This window comes from Pseudophryne corroboree, chromosome 1, assembly GCF_028390025.1.
Source record: "Pseudophryne corroboree isolate aPseCor3 chromosome 1, aPseCor3.hap2, whole genome shotgun sequence".
NCBI lineage: Eukaryota > Metazoa > Chordata > Amphibia > Anura > Myobatrachidae > Pseudophryne > Pseudophryne corroboree.
The window spans coordinates 995528972-995555317 of NC_086444.1; the positions used below are offsets into that span (position 1 = coordinate 995528972).

Sequence of the window (26346 nt, forward strand, 5' to 3'; positions counted from 1 at the left end):
GAAATTCTATGCTTTTTAGCAGATTTCCAAAAGCAGAAACCAGGCATTTAGTCACCTATTCCTCCCCGTCTTCCTTCCGACATTTTCCTTTTCTCTTTTTTCTTTTTCAATTTTTTTACAATTGTCCAATTAAGTTTACCTGCATATTATTTGTATACCACCAACTGACTAAAAAACTCAGCCATAGCATATGTTCATTTACATGTGCACCGTGATAGCTGCTTGAATTACCAGTTATCTTTGGGGATTATCATCAGCTCTATGATACTAATCACCTGTGTCACGTAGGATAAATGCTACATTTATATTTTGAAACTTTGTTTCTGGCAGCAGTCCATAGAACAGTTTCCCTACAAACAATCATCTACAGCAGTAGAACTTAATAATTATGGACAATTTGTAATAATTAGGATACTATAATCGATACAGCGAGAAGGACGTCACAGGGAGATATTTCTGGAGGCATAGCTAGTCATACCACTAATTGTCTCAGTTGAATATATGTTTTATGTAGTATGTCAATGTGAGTCCAATTTCAATAAAAGTTAAGTTTTAGATTATTAGTAAGAGTGCCCCATAAAAAGGAGTTGTCTTTTCTCTTTGTATATCAGTCGAGCTACTCAGAAACTGCAAGAAAATATTTAATAGCAATTCTGCTACTCTTTCGTTCGCTATTCTGCTAAGCTAAGATACACTCCCAGAGGGTGGCGGCCTAGCGTTTGCAAAGCTGTTAAAAGCAGCTAGCGAGCGAACAGCTCGGAATGAGGGCCATAGTGCGGCAGTCCTTAGTCTAAGGGGGAGATTCAAATGTTTAAAAAGTCAATTGGGAGTCTGTTTTTTCCTATCTAATAGACAGGAAAAAACAGACACCCAACCGACTTTTCAAACATTTGAATTCCACCCTAAGTATTCAGAATGTGATACATAATGAAAGCTGTTTGCCTGTATGATATCTGTGTCCTACACTATATGGAAAAAAGTATTTGGACGCCTGACTATTACACCAACAGGGATTGTAATGACATTGTATTCAAATACATATACTTTAATATGTAGTTGGTCCCCTTTTGCAGCTGTAACAGCTTACACTCTTCTTGAAAGGCTTTCCACAAAATGTTGGAGTGTTTCTGTTGGAATCTGTGCCCATTCATTCTGTAGAGCATTTATGGGGTCAGGCACTGATGATGGACGAGTAGGCCTGGCTCACAATCTCTGTTCCAGTTCATCCCAAAGGTGCTTGATAGGGTTCAGGTCAGGGCTCTGTACGGAGCAGTCAAGTTCTTCTACACCAAACTCATCAAACCAGGGGGGGTGATTCCGAGTTGCTCGCTCGCTAGCTGCTTTTAGCAGCATTACACACGCTAGGCCGCCGCCCTCTGGCAGTGTATCTTAGCTTAGCAGAATAGCAAACAAAAGATTAGCAGAATTGCTACTAAATAATTCTTTGCAGTTTCTGAGTAGCTCCAGACTTACTCCTAGATTGTGATCAGCTCAGTCCGTTTAGTTCCTGGTTTGACATCACAAACACGCCCTGCGTTCGGCAAGCCACTCCCCCGTTTCTCCAGACACTCCCGCGTTTTTCCCTGACACGCCTGCGTTTTTTAGCACACTCCCAGAAACGCCTCTTTCCTGTCAATCATTCACCGATCAGCAGTGCGACTGAAAAGAGCTGCAGGATCCACAGCAAATCTACTAAGTTTTGTGTAAAATAACTTAGCGCATGCGCGCTGCATACCATGCGCATTTAGCAACAAATCGCAGCATAGCGAAAATCGGCAACGAGCGAACAACTCGGAATGACCCCCCATGTCTTTATAGTCCTTGCTTTGTGCACTGGGGCACAGTCATGTTAGAATAGAAAAGGGCCTTCCCCAAACTCTTGCCACAAAGTTGGAAGTATAGCATTGTCCAAAATGTCTTGGTATGCTGAAGCATTAAGATTACCCTTCACTGGAGATAAGGGGCCTAGCCAAAACCCTGAAAAACAGCCCCATACCATTCCCCCTCCCAGTGGTGCAAGTTGAAAAATTTTCTTAGTGGTACTGAGTGCCGAAAATGGGCATGGCCATGTGTTGTGAGGGGGCGTGGCCACATGCTGCAAGTGGGAGTGGCTACATGACATTAGTGGCGTGGCGACACTATAAAGCCCCTTTTATTTGCACTCTGGAGGCAAGGCTACAAATATATAGTACTACCTCCAGTATAACAGAAACATATAGTGATACCTCCAGTATAATAAATATATATAGTAATGCCCCCAATGTAATAACAATATATAATAATGCCTCCATTATAACAGGAATATATAGTGTAGTAGTGCCCCTGGTATAATAGAAATATATAGTAGTGTCCACATTATATTAGAAATGAATCAGGCTCCTCTCTTCACACCAGCCACAGCCGCCAGAGGAGGAAGTGTGATGTGGCGTCATGATATCACTGTTGCGCTCCCAGTAACCCTGACAAACTGTGGTCAAGCACCATGGTCTTGTTACTTTGTGTGCATTATAATTGTGGTAATGGTGGTCACGGGTGCAAAGTGTGTGGCAGGTGGTACTGAGTACCCGCTGTCATATTCTTAAGGGTACTCCGTACCCGAGCGTACCCGCATACTTTCATCACTGATCCCTCCTCACCAAACTTGACAGTTGGCATAATGCAGTCATGCAGGTAACGTCGCTCCCGGCATCCGCCAAACCCAGACTCGCCCATCTGATAAACAGGGAAGCAAGATTCGTCACACTACAGAACACATTTCCACTGCTCCACAGTCCAGTGTCGGTGTGCTTTACACCACTCCATCCGGCGCTTGGCATTGGGCTTGGTGACGTGAGGCTTGCATGTAGCTGCTCAGCCATGGAAACCCATTCCATTAAGCTCCAACCGCACAGTTTTTGTGCATACATTAATGCCAGTGGAAGTTTGGAACACTTCAGCTATGGAATCAGCAGAGCGTTGGCAACTTTTACGCACCATGCGCCTTAGCAGTCGATAACCCTGTGATTTTACGTGGTCTTCCACTTCATGGCTGAGTTGCTGTTGTTCCTAAACGCTTCTACTTTCTAATAATATCAAAGTTGACCGTGGAATATCCAGTAGGGATGACATTTCATGAACTATCTTATTGCAAAGGTGGCATCCTATCACAGTAGAACGCTTGAAGTCACTGAGCTCTTCAGAACAACCCAGTTTATATCACAAATGTTTGCAAATGGAGACTGCATAGGTAGGTGCTTGATTTTATAAACCTGTGGCAACGGGTCTGATTGACACACCTGAATTCAATAAATAACAGGTGTGGCCAAATACTTTTGTCCATATATAGTGTATAGAAACAGTAGGCACCCTGATATGATGAAGGTCTGGCAATGAGTCACAATCCTTGGTTACAGTCAGTACAGTACATAGATAAGGACTCATACTGAATTGGGCATACAGCTTTGCCAGTATGCTGATATGGTTACAACTTGTGCCTCCTTACTGGAGAAGCTGAACAGGGGAGGTTAAGGGCGGAGCAACACAGTCTGAGTACAGAAGAGGCGTGTTTCACATAACTGTGACTGTGGTAGAGCTGATCAGAGATAACATATTATTTGTCAGTCCCTGAGGGAGATGTTTCAAATACACACTGAGGATGATTAGCATGAAAAATGTGTTGCTTTTATTTGTATATGAGAGTGAAGGTTATACCTGCTGTACTAAAGAGGATTTTTATTTGAATGAAACATAATAGAAAATGTGTGTTTTGGTGTCAGTGTGTCTGATGTAATCCTGGTACATATCGCTATTGGTGCAGTGCTGGACACATTAAGGTATGGTAACTCAGCATATGTCCATAAATACACTATTGTGACGTGTCCTCTTAGATATTTGATACTTGAACACATCAGCATCACTCTCTAGGGCTCATTTATCAAGAAAAACGCATTGTGAAATTTGTGTTTGAAAAATAACAGTTTGGAGCTGATTTGCTGGAGCACCATTTATCACACGCAACAAGTTTTATCATTCACAACAAGTTTCATCACTTTATTCCAGTTAAGTCTTTGTTACAAAATTGGGGAAATAGGCATTTAGGGTGTCATTCCGACCTGATCGCATGCTAGGTTTTTTCGCTGCGCTACGATCAGGTCAGAACTGCGCATGCGTATGCACCGCAATGCGAACGCGCGTCGTATGGCTACAAAGCGGATCGTTGCTGGGCGATGGATTGAACGAAGAATCCATTCGCACAGCCGATCGCAGAAGATTGACAGGAAGAAGGCGTTTCTGGGTGTCAACTGACCGTTTTCTGGGAGTGGTAGGAAGAACGCAGGCGTGTCCAAGCAGGGCGGGTGTCTGACGTCAATTCCAGGCCAGAAAAGGCTGAAGTGATCGCAGTTGCTGAGTAAGTTCTGAGCTACTCAGGAACTGCACAAAACTTTTTTGTACTGCTTGGCTGCACATGCGATCACACACTTGCAAAGCTAAAATACACTCCCCTATAGGCGGCGACTATCTGATCACAGCGCTGCAAAAAGTAGCTACAGTAGCGAGCGATCAGGTCTGAATGACCCCCCTAGTCTCTAGTATTTATATGAATATACGCCAGACTCATCACTCGGATCCAATGTCCTCCCTTAGAAGTAAATGGGAGTTGAATTTAGGACATATTATGGATGAGGCATGGGAATGCGCCTTAGGCTCTTCTCTTTCCTCCACCACCACCATTAGATACCAGAAAATAAAATGATTTAGAATTCATAGAGTACTGTATGTATGACTCTGGTGAAGTTGTTTCATATTGGGGGTGGCCACACCACGAAGTATCCTAAGTGTGGGAATCTGGATGCCGATTTTGGCACATGGTTTGGCTATGCCCTCTGGTAGCAGTATTTTGGAGTGGTGTTATCAACGCCTTAGTGGCAACTGGAATTCCCTCTTCTGTCCTTATGCCTGTGGTATGTGTTTTGTCGGCTGTGGAGGAGGAGACTCTTGACACCGCTAGCAGACTTTACATAATAAATCTATGTGGATTAGCTAAGGTATGCATTGCCAGACTTTGGCTTGCCTGTGAAGCCCCGGTGTTGCAGTCCTGGATTTCCCTAGTTAATGAAACGGCAGCACATGAGAAATTTGTATGCCAAGCCAGAAAGGCGGGAAAAAAATATTTAGAGTTTTGGGGAAAGTGGCTTGAGTCTCCTTACTCGATACGTCGATGGAACTGAATTTCTGGCAACTTGTGTCACATAGCGTCTTGTGTTGGAGGTGTGTGATGTGTATCAACTGTGTTTATTAGATGTATAATATCCCACTGCTCTCTGGTTAATCTCCTGTTTTTCAGAGGTAGCTGACAGCCCATGGCCAGCCACTCATTTGCTTAAGCGCGTATATCTGTGCACATATTGAGTATTCCTATGATTGCTGTAAACGTGCATTGTAACTCTTGATATGATGCATTGCTCGCTTCCTGTTTTTCCCATTTTTTGATTAACATTACTACTGCGTGGTAAACTGTATGGTTATATACTATGATGGATTACCTTGCAGAGTGTAGCTTACCAACCTGTCTCCGAGCTTCTTTATGTCAAAAACAGTCTATACACAATTTATATGTTTTGAAGATTACTGTTTATTGTTAGTTTTCTTTGGTTTTGTATTGTAAATGTATGTACAACTTAAAAAACAACAATAAAAATTATCAAATTTAAAAAAAAAAAACATTGTTCCGGCATAAATGGACTGGAAGTGGTTCCCCAGTCAGTCAGCCAGTCCAAAGCTGAATAAGCCCCTCATTGTTCAATATGAAAGCTACAGTATGGGGATGATTCTGAGTTGTATGCCACTTTAGCGTCCTTTGCTGTAGTTTTGTATGTGACTATATGCTGATGCTATATTACCCATTACCCTAGTGCATACCGTGTACACGAAGGTAAGGGGTGATATAGCATTAGTATCAACCCTTACCATGGTGTACAAGGCGTGCATCTGAATGTACAAAGATTGAGACACCTACTTGAGTGTCTATAGATGCCACTCGGTGCGTGTTTAGATGCCATCATTGGTTGCCCCATAAAACTTGCAGCAGCCCCATGATCAGTGAAGATTCTCCATCAGAGTATGGCCTCCAATGTGAGTGATTAAGCATCTGAGTTCACGACCAGTTCATAGACACTTATGCTACACTCCATTAACACGCTCATGAGACGCCCATAAGACCGACCATCTTTGTGCTTCTCAATAGCCACCTCTAAGAAATGCCCATTTCCAATACATTTCTGTGTGTGTCTCGATGACTGTGCCTCTGTGCATATATACTGTAAGGTGCTATCCTTTTAAGGGATTTTCATGCACACGTAGCAAAACATCGCTCAACTCCATGAACATTGCGTGTGAATGAGGCTCTATTAACCCTTTCACACCAAGCCTCTGACCTGTGATATTGCTGGGGTAACCCAGGTCCTGGCTTGGTGTGAAAGGGACTACCCGGGTTCAGTGCCATAGAAATTCAACCCAGGTTGCGTCCAGGGTCAAAGCCATGACTGACCCGGGTAGTCTGCAGTGTGAAAGCATGACACAGTATATCCAACCTGGGTCACGCTAAAAGCAGCAGAGAGCCGGCTCACTGGCACTTGGAAATGATGGCATCTCCAAGCACCGGCAAAGGGACAACCAGGCAAAAACCCAGATCCAGCTTGCAGTGTGAACGTGGTTTTAGCAGCTGTGATACAGCTTGAAACCATGTTCAATAACCCAGGTTGGAACTGGGATTTTAGTGTAAAAAGGGTATTAGTGTTCAATGTGGTCTTGGCATTTCCACATTGAGTTTGTCACGTAATTATAATAAAGGACAATTACCCTATTTCCAAAATAAAAGAATGCCCTCAAATACCCCAGGTGTCTTCCCAGCCCCCACAATGATGTCAACATTCTCTTGATAATGTGATGCGTTATACTCAGAGAATTCGCTGCTTAAATGTTGGCACACATTTCTGGAGTTTGGACAAGTTACTTCAAAACTTATATGAAGAATCTTGGGAAAAGTGGATTTTTTTCTTGTTTGCACATTTTCCTTAACAAAGTTTCTATAAATCAAAATCATATTATTATACTACAGTACTACCGAAAAATACAATTTTGAACAGTGAAACTTACTGATCCCTAAACCATAAAAAATTGGTCTGGTCCATGAAGAGACGAAAACTCTGCTCATTAGGTGTTAGAGTATTATGAGATATTTTTTGAGATAGCCAAGGGAAGGGCACATTTGAAAAGTTAACCCTTTCTGATTTGTTTTCCATGCACAGGACAACATGTTTCTGGAGTCTAAAAAGAGAAGAGACAATAGAACCCCTACAGTATCTCAAACTATGTCGTATGATTTTGGATGCATAAGATAACATCTTGGATAGCAGATTCATTTTACTACATAATACAAATGAAAGTATGTTAAATGCCATATGATCTACACAAACACCAAGTACACACATACCTTTAAAGAAACAAATAGGATAAAACATGGTACACATCATGCAAATCTTTCCTGCATGAACTGATTGAGCACAAAAGGTTGCTATTTACTGTCAAATGCATGCTGGATCATTGGGAATTGGTCACACTGCTCACCCAATGAATGGCCCCTGTGGTTAAATGGGAATTTTACTGGTTAGAAAGGCAGCTTGGCCTTCATGCTCTTTTCTTCCCAATGCTATTTTAAATAGGCTGTCAACGGAGTCCACATTGTGTAGCATTATGAATGCACTCTTTTATGGCAAGCATTGTCCATCGAAAGCTCAATACAGATGTCACAGCTAATCTCCATTTTCACATGACATAATAAGCAGCATAGAAGAGTACCATTTTAGCCATTGACAGAATCAGGAAAAAGTGGAGTTCAAGTGATATACTTTATGGTTTAACTGAAAAGATTTAAATTGCAAGCTTTTGGTATGTACTATTGTGCAACCCCCCCCCCCCCCCCCTATTTAAATTGCAAGCTTTTGGGACTACTTAGGTCCTTCTGTGCAATATAAAATCTGAAATGCCATATACTGTACACTATTTACACATCAGTTTAAACCAATGACTGTTTTGTTTCTATGACATAGAACGTACGGCATACAACGTACAAATATGGAAGTACAGTATACCTCCTAGTATACCTCCTTCGACCTCACTAAACATGATTCAGCTGTCTGTTCAGGTTTGTATGTCAGCCTGGGCCCGCTGACTGTCACTCCAGGTCTGCCTGCCTGTGACTCCAAACATTTTCCTTGCCTGTCTGTACTGAGCTAAGGTGTGATCTGATTAGAATGTAAGGTCTGTACTGACCAGTGTGGCAGCCAAATACATCTGTTTGCAGAAGCAGAACTCTGGGAGGCAACGGAGTCATCTACCGCCGGGCTCCTGCTCTGAAGGGGGGGCACCTCTCCACCCATTCTGTGACACCATTGAATTAAGTGATTTGATAGCTGCCTCTGTCTTTTCAGTGGCTGACTTCCTCACTGGTCCCTGCACCTTACAAATCACACCCTCTTTATTATACTGAATATACACATTTTACAAGTGTCACACCCAGGATTAGAAACCACACCCTATTACACTGGAAGCAGACACCTTACTGATGAAGCTGTTTGCTCCTGTATAGGAAATATTAGAATTTTAACTATATGAAGTTACTTCTCTGACAATTACACGCAGTAGCGGATCTTGCCACGGGCAAGCAGGACTTTTGCCCGGGGCACCGCCTTCCGGAGGGCGCCGCACCATGGCAAGATCCGCTGCTGCTGTGCCCCCCGCTGCCGCTGCCCGCTGTGAAGGGAAACTAGACGCTACGCGTCTAGCTTCCCTTCGTCGGCTGCCCGTTGTGAAGGGAAACTAGATGCTACGTGTCTAGTTTCCCTTCGTGGAGAGGACCTTTACTGTAATGACGTGCAGTGCGCGTTGACATCATCGCGCACTGCACAACAAAGGTCCTCTCCACGAAGGGAACTAGACGCTTAGTGTCTAGTTTTCCTTCGTGGAGAGGACCTTTGCCGTGCAGTGCGCGATGACGTCATCGCGCACCGCACATCCTACTACAGTACAGGGGGTGTAACTGACCACACCCCCTGTATGAAGCCACGCCCCCTAATGCCGCCCAGGGGCGCAAGAAGCCCCGGAACCGGCCCTGATTACACGTAACTTCTACTTCATATAGTTAGAATTCTCATAACTCCATCAGTAAAGTGTCTGCTGTTAGTGTAACAGGTCATGGGTTCTAATCCTGGGTATGACTGCTAAGAAATGTGTGATTTAAAATAAAAGACAATTAAATGTATAAATACAGTATATACATTTTTTTTCAGAACACACGCAGACATACATACATATATTTATCTTAATATAGGAAATAGGGGGGCACCAATATTTATCTTGCCTCCGGGCAACTGGGACGAACTTACGCCACTGTCTGTTTGTTTTGAGTTTTTCAGCTTCTGCTGCCGCTTGAGAGTGAAATGACACTTGGGGCTTGCATGCCAGTTGGGGCTTAAATAGCAGTTGCTTGTGTACCTAGCGCTATTATATATTTTATATTTTGTTTTCTTTTATCCACTCCCCTCTTTTTATCCTAACCTCCTTCCCCTATTTCATTGAATATTTTGCCTGTGATTGATGAATTAACTGAATATTTCTAGTCAGCCATAAACATGCTTATTGCCAGTTATTGGAATCTCAAACAATACTTCTAGGATTGATACCATTGGGTACCGAAACTGGACGGTTCGGTAAGACCAATATGAAACCTAAAGTCTTTGAACCACTACTTGAGAGTATTCAAATTCAAGACGGAGTCTTTGAGAGCGGTGATCTCAGGTCTGGAGGAGGGGGAATTCCTAGTATCCCTGGATATCAAGGATGCGTAACTTCACATTCCGATCTGGCTGCCTCACCAGGCGTATCTAATATTTGCTCTGCAGGACTGTCACTATCAGTTCCAGACATTGCCATTTGGCTTCTCCACAGCACCGAGGGTGTTCACCAAGGTCATGGCAGAGATGATGCTCCTCCGCATACAGGGAGTGAACATAATTCCATATCTGGACGATCTCCTGATAAAAGCGTCTTCCAGGGAGAGGCTGTTGCAGAGTATTGCTCTCTCAACTCAACTACTCCAGGATCATGGGTGGATCCTGAACCTTCCAAAGTCACATTTGGAGCCAACAAGGAGACTGCGCTTCCTGGGGATGATGCTCGACACGGAAGTGCAGAGGGTGTTTCTACCGGTGGAGAAATCGTTGGTGTTCCAATCAATGGTCCGGGATGTCTTGAAGCCGGCTCGGGTGTTGGTTCATCAGTGCATTCGCCTTCTGGGAAAGATGGTAGCCTCCTACGAGGCTCTGCAGTACGGAAGATTTCCATGCACAGCTCTTCCAGCTGGATGTCCTGGACAAATGTTCGGGATCACACCTTCACATGCACCAGCGGATACGCCTGTCGCTGAAAGCCAGAATTTCCCTCCTTTGGTGGCTGCAGACTTCTCACCTACTTGAGGGCCGCAGATTCGGGATTCAGAATTGGATCCTATTAACCACAGATGCAAGTTTCAGAGGTTGGGGAGCAGTCACCCAAGGGGAAAACTTCCAAGGAAAGTGGTCAAGTCTGGAATCCATCCTTCCAATAAACGTTCTGGAACTCAGGGCCATATACAATGCCCTTCTATAAGCGTCACAACTTCTGCGAGATCAAGCCATTCAGGTTCAGTCGGACAATGTCACGGCAGTGTCCTACATAAACAGGCAGGGCGGAACGAAGAGCAGAGCTGCAATGTCAGAGGTAACAAGAATCCTCCTCTGGGCAGAAAGACACGCGGTGGTACTGTCGGCGAAATTCATTCCGGGAGTAGTCAACTGGGAAGCGGACTTCCTCAGAAGACACGATTTCTGTCCGGGAGAATGGGGCCTCCACCTGGAGGTATTCGCAGAGGTAACAAGCCGATGGGGTGTACCTCAGATAGACATGATGGCCTTTTGCCTCAACAAGAAGCTTCGGAGGTACTGTTCCAGGTCAAGGGATCCACAAGCAGTGGCAGTGGACGCCCTGGTAACTCCGTGGGTGTTCCAGTCAGTGTATGTGTTCCCTCCACTTCCACTCATCCCAAGAATTCTCAAACTAATAAAAAGAACAAGAGTTCAGGCGATCCTCATTGCTCCGGACTGGCCAAGAAGGGCTTGGTACACGGATCTTCTGGAATTACTGCTGGAGGATCTGAGGCCTCTTCCTCTTCGCGAGAACCTTCTACAACAGGGGCCGTTCGCCTATCAAGACTTACCATGGCTACGTTTGATGGCATGGAGGTTGAACGCCAGATCTTAGCTCGGAAAGGCATTCTGAACAAAGTCATTCCTACTCTGATTCAAGCTAGGAAGGGTGTACGTCTAAGCATTACCATCGAATATGGAAAAAGTATGTGTCTTGGTGTGAATCCAAGAAGTTTCCTACGGTGGAGTTTCAACTAGGACGGTTTCTCCTCTTTCTGCAAGCAGGTGTGGATGTGGGCCTACGCTTGGGCTCCATAAAGGTCCAGATTTCAGCCTTATCCATTTTCTTCCAGAAACATTTGGCTGCTCTCCCTGAGGTTCAGACATTCTTGAAAGGAGTTCTGCACATCCAATCACCCTTTCTGCCTCCTACGGCACCTTGGAATCTTAATGTGGTGCTACAGTTCCTGCAATTTGATTGGTTTGAACCTTTACAGGAGGTAGACGTAAAGTTTTTTTACTTGGAAGGCGGTCACACTGTTGGCATTGGCATCTGCAAGACGTGTGTCAGAATTGGGGGCATTGTCGCACAAGAGCCCCTACTTGATTTTCCATGAGGACAGAACGCGCCAGCAATTTCTTCCAAAGGTTTTGGCGGCCTTTCATATCAACCAACCTATTGTGGTGCCAGTGGCTACTGACACTTCACTTGCCTCAAAGTCCTTGGATGTTGTGAGGGCTTTGAAGATATATGTGAAGAGAACTTCTCATCACAGGAAGTCGGACGCACTATTTGTCCTTTATGATCCCAACAAGGTTGGGTGTCCTGCTTCTAAGCAGACGATTTCTCGCTGGATCAGGCTTACAATCCAGCATGCTTATTCTACGGCAAGATTGCCGATTCCAAGATCTGTTCAGGCCCACTCTACTCGTAAGGTGGGTTCTTCCTCGGCGGCTGCCCGGTGTGTCTCGGCTTTACAGCTTTGCCGAGCAGCTACTTGGTCAGGGTCGAACACGTTTGCTAAGTTCTGCAAGTTCGATACTTTGGCCGCTGAGGACCTTAAGTTTGGTCAATCTGTTCTGCAGGAACCTCAGCACTCTCCCTCCCGTACTGGGTGCTTTTGTACATCCCCATGGTACTAAATGGACCCCAGCATCCTCTAGGACGTAAGAGAAAATAGGATTTTATATACCTACAGGTAAATCCTTTTCTCCTAGTCCATAGAGGATGCTGGGCCCCCGCTCAGTGCTTCGTATTCCTGTATTGTTACTTGGTTAAGTATTGTTGGTTCAGTCATTGCTGAATCGTTTCAAGTTGGTTAGCTTGGCTTTCCTTTTGTTGTGTGTAAGCTGGTGTGAATCTCACCACTATCTGTGTATTTCCTTCTCTCGAAGTACAGTATGTCCGTCTCCTCGGGCACAGTTTCTAGATTGAGTCTGGTAGGAGGGGCATAGAGGGAGGAGCCAGCCCACACTATTAACCTCTTAAAGTGCCCATGGCTCCTAGTGGAACCGTCTATACCCCATGTTACTAAATGGACCCCAGCATCCGCTACGGACTACGAGAAAAGGATTTACCGGTAAGTATATAAAATCCACTTATTTATTTATTACCAATTATTTATACAGCACACACATATTTTGCAGCGCTTTACAGAGAACAATTCGCTATTCACATCAGTCCCTGCCCCAGTGGAGCTTACAGTCTTTATTCCTTACCACATGTACACCACACACATTCATGGTAGGGTTCATTTTGTTGGGAGCCAATTAACCTACCAATACATCTTTGGATTGTTGGAGCAAACCGGTGTATCTGGAGGAATCCCATGCAAGCACGGGGAGAATATACAAACTCCACACAGTTAGGGCCATGGTGGGAATCAAACCCATGACCTCAGTACTGTGAGGCAGAAATGCTAACCATTACACCATCTGTGCTGTCTCTTCCCCTCTCTGTAGCCCTTTCTGCTATGTCCCACGCCATCCCCCTTCCCGTCGCCCCGTCCTGACCCCCATTGTTGCCTTGTTCCGCACCATACTTACGTTACCCCTCCTATTCTAGGTCTTTCCCATCTCTCTACCAGTGGGAGCCGTTGAGGAGAGGGGACAAACATTAAACAATTATTATGTAGATACAATATTTTATAGTGTCTACAATATCCTGCGCCATTAATAGAATTCTTTTTTCTATTTGAATAAACTATAGTGCAATGTAATCTAATGTGAAGATAGATATAGCCCGAACAGGCCATTCCCAGGGGGCATCAGATGCACAATCAAATAAGGTGCAGGAAGTCTGCCTACATAATAAACTGCTCAGCCAATCTGGATAATAAACCAATCATATACAAAAGGAAGGTGCATAGAGCAACCAATTATAAGGACAAGTCCTGATTTCTGGGATTTTTTAGACTGAGAAAACGCTGAACGTGCTCATGAAAAACAGGGAATGCACCATGTTATGTACTATCTCCATCCCTTTATACCACCCAAATAATCCCTTCAAGCAAAATTAAGGGGTCTATGGCCCTCATTCCGAGTTGATCGCTAGCTGTTTTCGTTCGCAGCGCGGCGATTAGTTGAAAAAGCGGCACTTCTGCGCATGCGTATGGTGCGCACCTCGCACGCGCGTCGTACTTTCACACAAAACTATGCAGTTTCACACAAGGTCTAGCGACGCTTTTCATTCGCATTGCCGATCGGTGAGTGATTGACAGGAAGTGGGTGTTTCTGGGCGTAAACTGAGCGTTTTTGGGGAGTGTGTGTAAAAATGCAGGTGTGCCCGACAAAAACGCAGGAGTGGTTGGGGAAACGGGGGAGTGGCTGGCCGAACGCAGGGCGTGTTTGTGACGTCAAAACAGGAACTAAACAGTCTGAAGTGATCGCTAGCTAGGAGTAAGTTTCGAGGTGCTCAGAAACTGCACAATCTTTTTTTGTAGCAGTTCTGCGATCCTTTCGGTCGCACTTCTGCTAAGCTAAGATACACTCCCAGAGGGCGGCAGCCTAGCGTTTGCACTGCTGCTAAAAGCAGCTAGCGAGCGATCAACTCTGAATGAGGGCCAATGTACTTAAGTCTTGTACAGACATAAAATGGACGGAGATAAAGTAGCAGCCAATCAGCTCTTAAATGGCATGTTACAGCGCATCTTTGAAAAATGACAGTTAGGAGCTGATTGGCTGATACTTTATCTCTCTACAAGTCTTAGTACATTGACCTCTAAATCTCATATCAGCAATCCAGTACAAAGCAAGGCCCACAGTGCACCCAGTGCCTGATTTAGAGGTAGACGCCACCTCATCTTTTTACGTATCGACTGTGTGACAATATTCAAATTCCGCAGCAAGCAGATCAGACAGTGGGCGTCTTTTTACACAAGACAACCACTTTTGGCTTCTCAGATCCGCTGGCTGTGTCTGAAGGCACAGCACTGGATCAACATTGTGACCATCATTCGCAGTATCTGAGTAACTCTCAGGTTACTTTGGATGTCTGTCAAAATTACGCTGCTGAGCCAGTGAAACTGCATCCAAGGATGCAGCCACTGGCTTCGGCATACCCAGAAAACAAGGCCGTAGCGCCCACGCGCTCCCCGTCACCTTCCCCAAAACCCCTCCTGCCCGTCAGTCATGCTGTGGCTTACAGGGTACTGCGACTGACATTGCAGCTGTATGGAGGCGCACGCGCACTGCATCTCCATCACATGCGCAGTCCTCTAAACATCAGAATGTGCTCTGATGAATCAGCCCTCTAATCTACACTTTCCTGGTCTGCCCAACTACACAGGAGCTCGCAGCTGACATCACATACACGCCCCATAAATGCCCATGAATCGCCTGCGTTTTTACAACTTCTCCCTGCTAACACCACGTTACCAGCCCCAAACAGTCACTTCCTGTCAATCACTTTGCGATTGAATCCTTATTGCGCATGTGCTGTGCGATAGCAGCACATGCTGCCGATAATCGCTTAATTGCAAAAACATCGGCATAGCGTACAACTCTAAATTAGGCCCAATGTCTTATGCCATTCTATCAAATACAGTATAGTCTAAACAGATAACATGAACACAATTTTTTATACGAGTGGTGAATGTAATAGCCTGCAAGCTTTGGGTGATTTTGCAGTTAGATTTAAAATGGCAAGGATTTAAATTACAAAACACCCTTGGTTTTGTGTTTAAATGATTGTCGCTTTAAATCTGACAGTGAACAATGAACAATCTCGTTCATATCTTTGAGTGTGGAGGCAGCAACGATGAACGATGCGCGGCCCCGCGCTCGTTCACCGTTGGTGCCCCGTCGCTTGTGCACCCAGGCCAATATGGACATTCTTGTCCATATTTGCATGCACTGCTATGGAGCCAGGTGACGGGGGGAGTGAAGAAACTTCACTCCCCCCGTCACCTCCCCCCCTGCCGCCGGGTCGCCTGTCTGCCGTATCGGTGGTTGGGCAGCTCGGCGACGGGTCGCGCAGTGTGTAAGGCCCATAACTCTCTCTGCACATGTTATATCTGCCCCACCTGCAGTGCACATGGGGGGTCATTCCGACCCGTTCGCACGCAGCAGTTCTTAGCTGCGGTACGAATAGGTCAGAAATGCGCATGCGCGGCGGACGCATTGCGCACGTGCTTCATTGCCTGGCGACGACGCTGCCAGAGACAAATGTGATCGCAGCGGTAATCGCAAGAAGACGAACAGGCGGGAGGCGTTCCGGGGCGTTTTCCAGGCGTGGTGAGTCAAACGCAGGCGTGTCGAGGTGTTTGGAGGGCGGATGTCTGACATCCAGGACCTGGACCTTCATCGCTGGATCCGTCGCACAGGGTAAGTAACTCTTACCCTGGTCTTGTTTTGCAGGAAACTTTTTTAGCATAGCAGGGCTGTACAAGCATTCGCAGCCCTGCTATGCTAAAATACACTTCCCCATAAGCGGATATTAGTTGATCGCACCAGCAGCAAAAAGTTGCTTGGTGCGATCAAATCGAATTGAGGTCTTTGGTTTTGCCCAACTGCTAACAAATTTTCTGCTGCGATCAACTCTGAATTACCCCCATTGTACACTTCAACATAAATGAGATATACAGTAGATTAATGTAGTATCTCCAGCTGTCTTTAAAGCTCTGAAAAGAAATGTCATAACCTGATTTCTTGTATTCTTCTGACCCCTCCTGCATATGAATATACCTACAATATGCGTTCTCTGTGCTTTTTTATATTCTGTAATGACTTCACAAGTTGACTGACCAGTATGAAATAGCTATCCTGGCCCTGTATAGAGAAGTGCAAAACAAGTAACAGCCACACATCTGTTTGTAATACAATTAACAATGCCATGTCAGTATACAATAACCGTTTTCAAAATAGTGAAACTGATACTTCCTTTAAAAAAAAATGACCTCAATATAATAATTAGATTAGTTTCTATTGATAAAATATTGTAGCTGTTAACATATAGTTCTGCTTTGTTCTTCACATATTTTCCATGTCATTCATAGTTTTAATGGCTTAGGGGTCATTCCGAGTTGATCAGGCAAAAAAACGGCACTTCTGCACATGCGTATGTGGCGCAATGCGCACGTGCGTCGTACTATTACAACAAACTGTGTAGTTTCACACAAAGTCTAGCTAAGCTTTTCAGTTGCACTGCTGGCCGCAGAGTGATTGACAGGAAGAGGGCGTTTCAGGGTGTCAACTAACCGTTTTCAGGGAGTGTTCGGAAAAACGCAGGCGTGCCAGGAAAAACGCAGGCGTGGCTGGGCGAGCGCAGGGCGTGTTTGTGATGTCAAAACAGGAACTGAACAGTCTGAAGTGATCGCAAGCGCCGAGTAGGTCTGAAGCTACTCTGAAACTGCACAAGTCGCTCTGCGATTCTTTCGTTCGCACTTCTGCTAAGCTAAAATACACTCCCAGTGGGAGGCGGCATAGCGTTTGCACGGCTGCTAAAAACAGCTAGCGAGCGATCAACTCGGAATGACCACCTTAGTTGTAAGAGATTTGAAATGATGTGCTCACTCAGGAGGCCAGGTGGCTGATATCATCTAGTGCTGCTTTGGTTTTGCTATTAATAACTTTTTTCCATCCACCAAATTACATTAATTATTATTTTGTTTATGGAGAGAGATGGGCTAACTTTTGGTATCATAGATTAATAAATATTTTTTACATTTATAAGCATTATTGTTTCTATTCATGAAGCAGTGAAAAGCGTGGAGAAGTTGCCCATGGCAACCAATCAGCTGCTCTGTATGATTTTATAGTATGCAAATTATAAATGTTACTTCAATGTTGATTGGTTCTTCTCCACTGGCTCACTTCTCCAGTTTTTGCTGCTTCATGAATAGACCCCTATGTACTGTAGAGAAAAATAGGCAAACAAGATATATACAGATGTAGCCATGTGACTATTCGCAGCTGGCGATCGCTTCATTAATTTTTTTAGGAATTAATGGAGCAATTACCGGCTGTGAATAGTCGCAGTCTGGCAAGCTATGCATCAAGTCATGACATTAATATTATTCTTAACCTTTAATTATAGTGAGCCACATGTGGTTTACAGTGCCGTACAAAGGTTAAACAACAAAACAGTACATGGTATGACAGTACAAAGTAATGTACAGCAGTAAACAAAGAACTCACAACACAGCTACTGATAGCCTGGGAGGGTAATGGAGTGCAAGGGGTATATTCAGAGCAAGCTGAAACCTGTGACCATTAGTGTGGGCTTAACTAACAGGTCTAGAGCCACTGAAAGAGGTGCAAAGACAATGGAGGAGTGGCGTCAAGGGACAGAGAGACCAAAGAGGAGGTGCACAATATAGCTGGTGAGCAAGAGCTATATATAATGAGAACAGGAGAGAAGATGGCCCTATTCATTAGTGCTTACAATGTAAAGGGAAGGGGGCCAGACAAATGGTTGACACGTGAGGGTGACCAAGTGTAAGGGGATCTTAAGGCAAGAAGCAAGAGTGGGAGAAAAAGAGGATGAAAAAGGGTGAGATATACGACATGGTGAGATGTAGGGAGCAGTGAAGTTGGAGGGGACCTTGTACATGAGTTTGAAGAGGATTATGTAGGGGAAGGAAAGCCAGTGTAAGGCTTAGCAGAGAGGTGAGTTAGATGTGGAGTGGTGAGAGAGGAAGGTAAGTCTAGCTGCAGCATTAAAAGTATAGATCAAAGTGGATCAAGATGGCATTGGGAGTGGCCTGTAAGGAGGTTGAGATGAGAAATGATCAGTGAATGGACAATCATTTTGGTGGCATCCTGGGAGAGGAAGGGTCTGATACGAGCAATGCTGCAAAGCTGGAAGCGACAGGATTAGGCAAGAGATTGAATATATGGGATGAAGGAGAGGGAGCAGTAAAAAATTACACCCAGACAGAGGAGTTGGGGAACAGAGGAGATAGCGATGTTGTTGATAGTGATAAAGAGGTCAGGAGTGGAGAAATGTTTTGATGGAGTGAAGACAATGAGTTCGGTTTTGGCAATGTTAAGTTTGTGAAAGCATAGAGACACCCAGGAGTAGATGGCAGATCAAACCGGCAACTTGAAACCCAAGAGAGGAAGGAAGGGCCTCAGAAAGGTCCAAGAGGATAAGCAGGGAGAAATGGCCCCTGGATTTGGGTGAGAGAATATCTGTTGGTGATTTTGGTCATGGCAGATTCAGTGGAGTGGAGGGGGAAGTAGCCAGATTGGAGAGGATCAAGGAGGGAGTTGTCAGATTTAGCTGGTGAGATGGTTGTAGCAAGTTGCTCAAGTATTTTGGAAACAAAGGGGAAAATACAAATGTGGCAGTAGTCAGAAAATTAGGCGCAGTCAAGACTGGGCGTTTTAGAATGGGTGAGACAAGAGCATGTTTAAAGGATGAGGTGAAGAGGCCAGTGGAAAGGAGAGGTGAGCAAGGTGGGAGCATGCAGCAGGGTACAGGGAGCTAAGGGGCTGCGAGGGGATGGAATCACAAGGGGTGGTGGCCAAAGGGAGAAGAGGGTGGTGTGGTAGGGGTGGTAGAGGAGGAGATTTCATGTCTGATTACCTAAATTTTAAAGTGAAAAATGAGGCAAAGGCACTGGCAATATGGGAGATAAGGAGATAAGGGGCAATGGAGTGTGTTTAAAGTGACAAAGAGGCCGCAGTGATTGAAGAACTGTGAAGAGATGAGAGAAGTGAAGGATTGTTTAGCGAGGGAGAGTGCAGAACTGTTGGATGAGCTTGAAATGAAGGAAGTACGCCAAAGAATGACGTTTTTTCTAGTGGTGTTTTGCGTGAGTATTTTTGAAGGAACCAGGTTTATTTTGAGTACCAGTGTTGGAGTTTAGAACAGCGAAGGTGGGCAGAGGAGATGGGGGCAGTAGAGTCAAGAGCAGTGGTGAGGGTGTGGTTGTAGAAGGAGGACATCCCGTTGTAGACCAGGGTGGATCTAGGATAGGGAAGAGTTTCAAGCAAACATGACAAAATTGCGGGTCAAGAAAATTGAGATAGTGTCTAATAAGTGTAGATTTGGGCATGGAGAGAGGTGTAAAAGATGAGGAAAGAGTGAAGGAGAGGAGATGGTGGACTCAAAGTGCGAAGGGAGAGTTGGAAAAGTCAGACAGCACAGAGAAAACAAGGTCAATGGAGTGACCAAGAGGTCCATTTTAAGAGGCCAAAAGAGGGAAAAAGGTCAAGAAGTTTGATGGATGTTGGATCAGTGTGGCTATGAATGGGGATGTTAAAGTCATGATGGATAGGAGGTCTGAGGAGAGTTAAATTGTAAAAAAAATTGGGAAGTGTGGTCAGGGGGGCAGTAGGGTGACATGGAAATGTATAGAGACATATTTCATTCTCCAATTTGTTATGATTATAGGAATACCAAATATGTGTGCTTTGATCTAAGTGTGCTGGTATTAAAAAAACAAGTATATATTTTTCTGTTTAATTAGTTTGTGTTTTTTTTCTAAGTTACACTATATGGAAAAACCTGTCTAATAATTGAGTTAGTTTACAATGACATGTATTACATTCTGTAAAATATAAATGAATATCAGTGATATCTGCAGTGGCTGATTATCTGCTCTTAACACCACCAATCTTCTGTCCTGCAATCCCAAGGCTACGCAACAGGGGTTCATTCTCACAGGGGCTGCAGCTTGCTTGTTGGGGGCTGGTTTTCCACACCTCACTCAATTCACTCTATAATCCTTTTCCTGCTGAGGGGTTTCTCTCCCCTGTGCTGAGGCCATTTTCCAACTTTAATGCTAATCACATACCAGCATCAATATCACTGTTTTTTATGTCTTACCCACACATACTGTATTATAATTTTTTTCCCCAGAAGACTTTGTACTTTCAGAAAATATCATTAGTCTTTTTGGTCATTGTAGCACATCAAATAAAATGTAAGCAGAGAGGTCAGAATTTTTTTTTTTAATTGAAAAAGCAAATGTGATTTATTTTTTATTTTTATAAACACCACAAAGAAAACTTTGCGTCCTTGTTTCAACATGCACCTTTCCAAAATATCGAGCAGCAGGATTCCATGTGTAAGTTTACTGCAAGAAAATCGGCACTTGAAAATTATGTAGTTATTTATTTTTTGGAACATTTTTCCTGTCTCCATTTTAACTTTTACTGTGTGTAAGAATAATATGGTAACTTAACAAGGTCTACTATTTGTTACAATAGATAATCTACTGTACCGCATTAAGGGCCTGATGGACGGAAATACAAAGCCGCTTTGAATATCTGTCCGATCTGAAGGAGGAACGTGCAGGAGACATCTAAGTAGAAGAGATGTAGCTGCGATCCAAGCACTGCGACTGATGTTTCAAGTTGGGATCCAACATCGCGACTATCGGTCGCAATGTTCACGCAGATGGCCAGCTGAGAAAGACTCAGCTTGTGCGGCTGACCAATGGAAGGGGGGTCTGTGAGTCGAGAAGGGTGTGTTCTGACATACATACTCTTGGCTTTCCCCTCCCAGAAAACGGTAAACCCCCCCCCCATATTTCTAAGAACACAGACCTCCCCTTGCCCCCTTAACACCACTGGCAGTGGGGAACTGACGACGACATCGCAAGGCCCGCTCTGCGCATGCGTAGAAAGGACCTTGCGCATCCGCAGATTCCTGATAATCGTGAATCTGCATGCTACAGTACTCCTGCGTCCAGCTCTTAAACAGGCCCTAAATGACTTGGACCCTTTTTTATTTGACACAAGTTGGGGGAGATCTTTAGATCTCGCCCATCTGTGAAAAATATTCTTTTTTGTATAATGTTTTGGCTATCGAGAGAAGACTCCCCTTTTTCAAAGTAGGGTGCCTCCCTTGTGTATGTGGACCAGTACAGGTTGTGGGTGGGAGGGGGGATAGGGCACAATGTGGATTCCTCCCAAATATAGAAATATCAATGCCAGAATCCTAACACTGGTCGAAAAGCTGGACGTGGCATCCCGACAAGGCGGCCCATCCTAGTGCCGGAATCCCAACCGCCGGATTCTCGAACTAGCGTGGACCGGAATGCCAGGCAGGTAAGCCGCACACGTGGGAGGGGCGGGGGAGGTTGTGTCAGGTTTAGGCTGTGGGGGTGGGGGGGATAGGATTAGGCTGCGGGAAATTGAGGGTTAGGATTAAGCTGCGGAGAGGGGGGTAGGTTTAGACTGCGGGGAGAGAGGGTTTAGGGAGCATTGGGGTAAGGTAACTAGCCTTAGCTTGCCTATGCCGGGATTCTATTCATCAGGATGCCACGGTCTGTCTCCTGACCGCTGGCATCCCATCTGCTTGCATTTCCTACCCAATGCTAGAAAACTTTGTTTTTCCATAGCTCTGGGTGATATCATCTGGTGATTACCAGACAAAAGCTGCAAAGGGGGCAATATAATTGAAAAGGGGGACTTAACTCTTTCATATTTACAGATGTAATTTTGGGAGTGATATACAGATGTATACTGTAAGCTGAGCCTGGCTATATCTGTAGTGGTAAATGTAATAGCTTGCAAACCGGCGAGTCGGCCCGATGTTTTAAAGTTACAATCTTTTAAAAGGAAATCAACCTGGTTTTGTCTTATATATGATTGCTGTAAAACATTGGGCAGACTAGCCAGGAAAGCACCGATGTCTGCATTTACCCCATAGTGTCCTCTCCGCCAAAATACAGAAAATATAATATTGATTGTCATCACAGGTGAAAGAGGGGAGTTCCCTCTCTCATAATGGTGTGCCCACATAAAAGCTAATGACTGGTGATCACCTTTTTACGCTTTGGTTTCAATTGAGCAAGTCAGTCTATTGGGTGGTCTTCTCATAGGCATTTTAGTATTGTCAGCTGATGACAGTGGCACACAGGCCGAAACTGTGATTTCGGGCACGCGAGTTTAATCAGATTTGTCTCTGCAAATGTGCTTGAGTTGTTGCCACACATGCTGATATCAATGCAATATGACAATAAAGTGGTGATATTATAGCAAATGTGGCAGGTGTGGTCCTATTAGGTGGTGCATTAAAGAATGTTTTACAATCTACTGTTCAAGTGTAGTTAGCATCCAAGAACAGCTGTGTACTCTCACCGGGATCTTACATTTTTTTCTGTGTCTACGACATTTGTATGAATTACAGTGTTGTCTTCTCCAAGACATGCTAAGCACTAGTAATAATGCTGCTATGACACTTCAGTGTATACCTATGAGAATATATTACAGTCTTGTGTTCGCCAAGACACACTAAGCACTAGTATTAATACCTCTGAGAATATATTACAGTATTGTGTTCTCCAAGACATGCTAAGCACTACTATTAATACTGTTATGACACTACAGTGTATACATATGAGAATATATTAGTGTTGTGTTTTCCAAGACATGCTAAGCCCTAGTATTAATGCTGTTATGACACTACAGTGTATACATATGAGAATATATGAGAATATATTACAGTATTGTGTTCTCCAAGACACACTAAGCACTAGTATTAATACCTGTGAGAATATATTACAGTGTTGTGTTTTCCAAGACATGCTAAACCCTAGTATTAATGCTGTTATGATACTACAGTGTATACCTATGAGAATATATTACAGTGTTGTGTTCTCCAAGACATGCTAAGCCCTAGTATTAATGCTGTTATGATACTACAGTGTATACCTATGAGAATATATTACAGTGCTGTGTTTTCCAAGACATGCTAAACCCTAGTATTAATGCTGTTATGATACTACAGTGTATACCTATGAGAATATATTACAGTGTTGTGTTTTCCAAGACATGCTAAGCCCTGGTATTAATGCTGTTATGACACTACAGTGTATACATAAAATATATGAGAATATATTACACTATTGTGTTCTCCGCGACACACTAAGCACTAGTATTAATACTTATGAGAATATATTACAGTATTGTGTTCTCCAAGACATGCTAAACCCTAGTATTAATGCTGTTATGATACTACAGTGTATACCTATGAGAATATATTACAGTGTTGTGTTTTCCAAGACATGCTAAGCCCTGGTATTAATGCTGTTATGACACTACAGTGTATACATAGAATATATGAGAATATATTACAGTATTGTGTTCTCCAAGACACAATAAGCACTAGAATTAATACCTATGAGAATATATTACAGTGTTGTGTTCTCCAAGTCATGCTAAGCCCTAGTATTAATGCTGTTATGACACTACAGTGTATATATAGAATATATGAGAATATATTACAGTATTGTGTTCTCCAAGACACACTAAGCACTAGTATTAATACCTATGAGAATATATTACAGTGTTGTGTTTTCCAAGATATGCTAAGCCCTAGTATTAATGCTGTTATGACACTTCAGTGTATACCTATGAGAATATATTACACACTAAGCAATAGTATAAATACCTATGAGAATATATTACAGACAGTATTCTGTTCTCCAAGACATGCTAAGCATTATTATTAATACCTGTGAGAATATATTACAGTATTGTGTTCTCCAAGACATGCTAAGCCCTAGTATTAATGCTGTTATTATACTACAGTGTATACCTATGAGAATATATTACAGTGTTGTTTTTCAAGACATGCTAAGCACTAGTATTAATGCTGTTTTGATACTACAGTGTATACATATGAGAATATATTATAGTATTGTGTTCTCCAAGACACACTAAGCACTAGTATTAATACCTATGAGAATATATTACAGTGTTGTGTTCTCCAAGACATGCTAAGCCCTAGTATTAATGCTGTTGTACAACAGTGTATAGCTAAGAGAATATATCAGTGTTGTGTTTTCCAAGACATGCTAAGCCCTAGTATTAATGCTGTTATGACACTACAGTGTATACATGAGAAAATATCACAGTGTTCTTTTAACATTTTGTTTTCTCCTTTGAAATAAAATCCTTGCCGTTGCACCAGGAAAAACAAAACAAACAAACAAACAAACAAACAAACAAACAAACAAAAAGTAATATATCAGTTACAGGTTTATTGCAAAGAATACTTTTTTGCATTACTATAATAATATAGTAAAATTACCTGTGAAAAGCTAAAAATGCAATTACCTGAGATAATTATATATAAAAAGGCAAATGTGATTTAAGAGAAATTGCCCCTCCCATGGTGGATACAAATGAAATACTGTACACATGACATATTTTAATCTAAATAACTAATTTAATGTTATTTTAAAGACAACCAAAAGTATAATCTTGCTCACGTGACCTTGTTGCAGCCAGTGTTTACAATACCAGAATGTTTAATAAATGAATATTTCTATATCTTCACACATACATATACACTCAAATATTCATAAATTACACACACAAACTCACTTTTATGGACAATATATTTAAATTAATAAAAATATTTAAAACACAGGGATTTAGAGCAGAATTACAAAGTCCTTTTTGTTTGTTTAATTTACATGTTTTAAAAATAAATGCCCGTTCCGATTGAATCCAAGCAGTCTGCGGTAACTATACAATGTAGCTGGTAAGGTCCAGCAAATATGACGTCACATCAATGATCTGGTCTAGAATACCTGCCCTGGCCACTCTGCGGATATTTCTATCCATTTGCTCGCACTGTGTGCCTAGGTAGCCTTTCTTACATAGACACTTGTTCGGCCTCATGCACACACCTCCATGTCGGCATGCTGGCTCACATTTTGCTGTAGAAAACACAAAAAATGCAATATGGCTTATACAAGTATTCTAGTAACAAATGAGGTCATTACAAGAAAGAGAAAAAACATGTTAGTAGTAATACAATTAAATATCCAGGTTTCCAAAAACAAATGTTCCATTACTTCTTACAGCAAAAACAACAACATTGGAAAGACTTACTGTATGTAAAGCTCTAATTTAGCATGGTAATTAGAGCATGCATTACAACATGCAGTATCCATCATGCTAAGCCCTTTTCTGTGGCCATACAAGGTAGTCAAATTAAAAGCTGGCATTTAGAGGAAATAATTGGCATGCATACAATTTGTCAGTAAATTGTCACTTGCACTGTCAATACCCTATGCTTGCCAAATGCCACTTGAAGCTCATGGACCAGCAGCCAATCAGGAGTGGTCGTCTGCGCTGTCCCTCTAAAGCTGCCTGCTCCAGACTCCTACCCTGTCCTGCTGCTGTGGTTCTGGCAGACCATGGTCATACCTAGGGACGCCATCTGATGTCTTGGGACCGGCAACAGGTGCCCAGTACAGTAAGTTGTGTGTGCTGCCAGGGGAGTGGAAGGTGAGCGGTGGTGGGGGGCCCAGCCTATTCTGCAATCCCGGGCCCCACAATTTCTGATGACAGCCCTGATGACAGAAGTGGAGATGTTACCCATAGCAACCAATCAGATTCTACTTATTTATCTAGCACCTTCTGCAAGATAGTAGCTGGAATCTGTTTGGTTGCTATGGGCAACATCTCCACTTCTATAAATCCGCACTTTAGTAAATATACCACTAAATCTCTCTACACATGTTACATCTGCCACACCTGCACTGCAACATTGTTTTGCCCAGTTGCTGGCTTTTTTGCTTTACTTATAAACATGAATCAGGTCCATGATTCCATAATGGAGGGCTGTAACACTAATCCAGCAATAAGTTTGCCATTATTGCTAGTTATGAGTCCTTCCAGTATGCGTAAATCTATACAGAAGCTGACCAGCAGATAA

General features: G+C 43.4%; 1 protein-coding gene across 1 annotated transcript in view; it reads right to left on the bottom strand.

Annotated features, from left to right (window-relative positions):
- Positions 1 to 24658: 24658 nt before the first annotated feature.
- HHIP (hedgehog interacting protein) overlaps positions 24659 to 26346 on the bottom strand; it is a 161583-nt gene continuing 159895 nt past the window's right edge. The window contains exon 13 of the mRNA XM_063920612.1: positions 24659 to 25342. Coding sequence (XP_063776682.1) covers positions 25149 to 25342 — 194 coding nt within the window. The 3' untranslated portion in view covers positions 24659 to 25148. The remainder of the gene's footprint in view (positions 25343 to 26346) is intronic.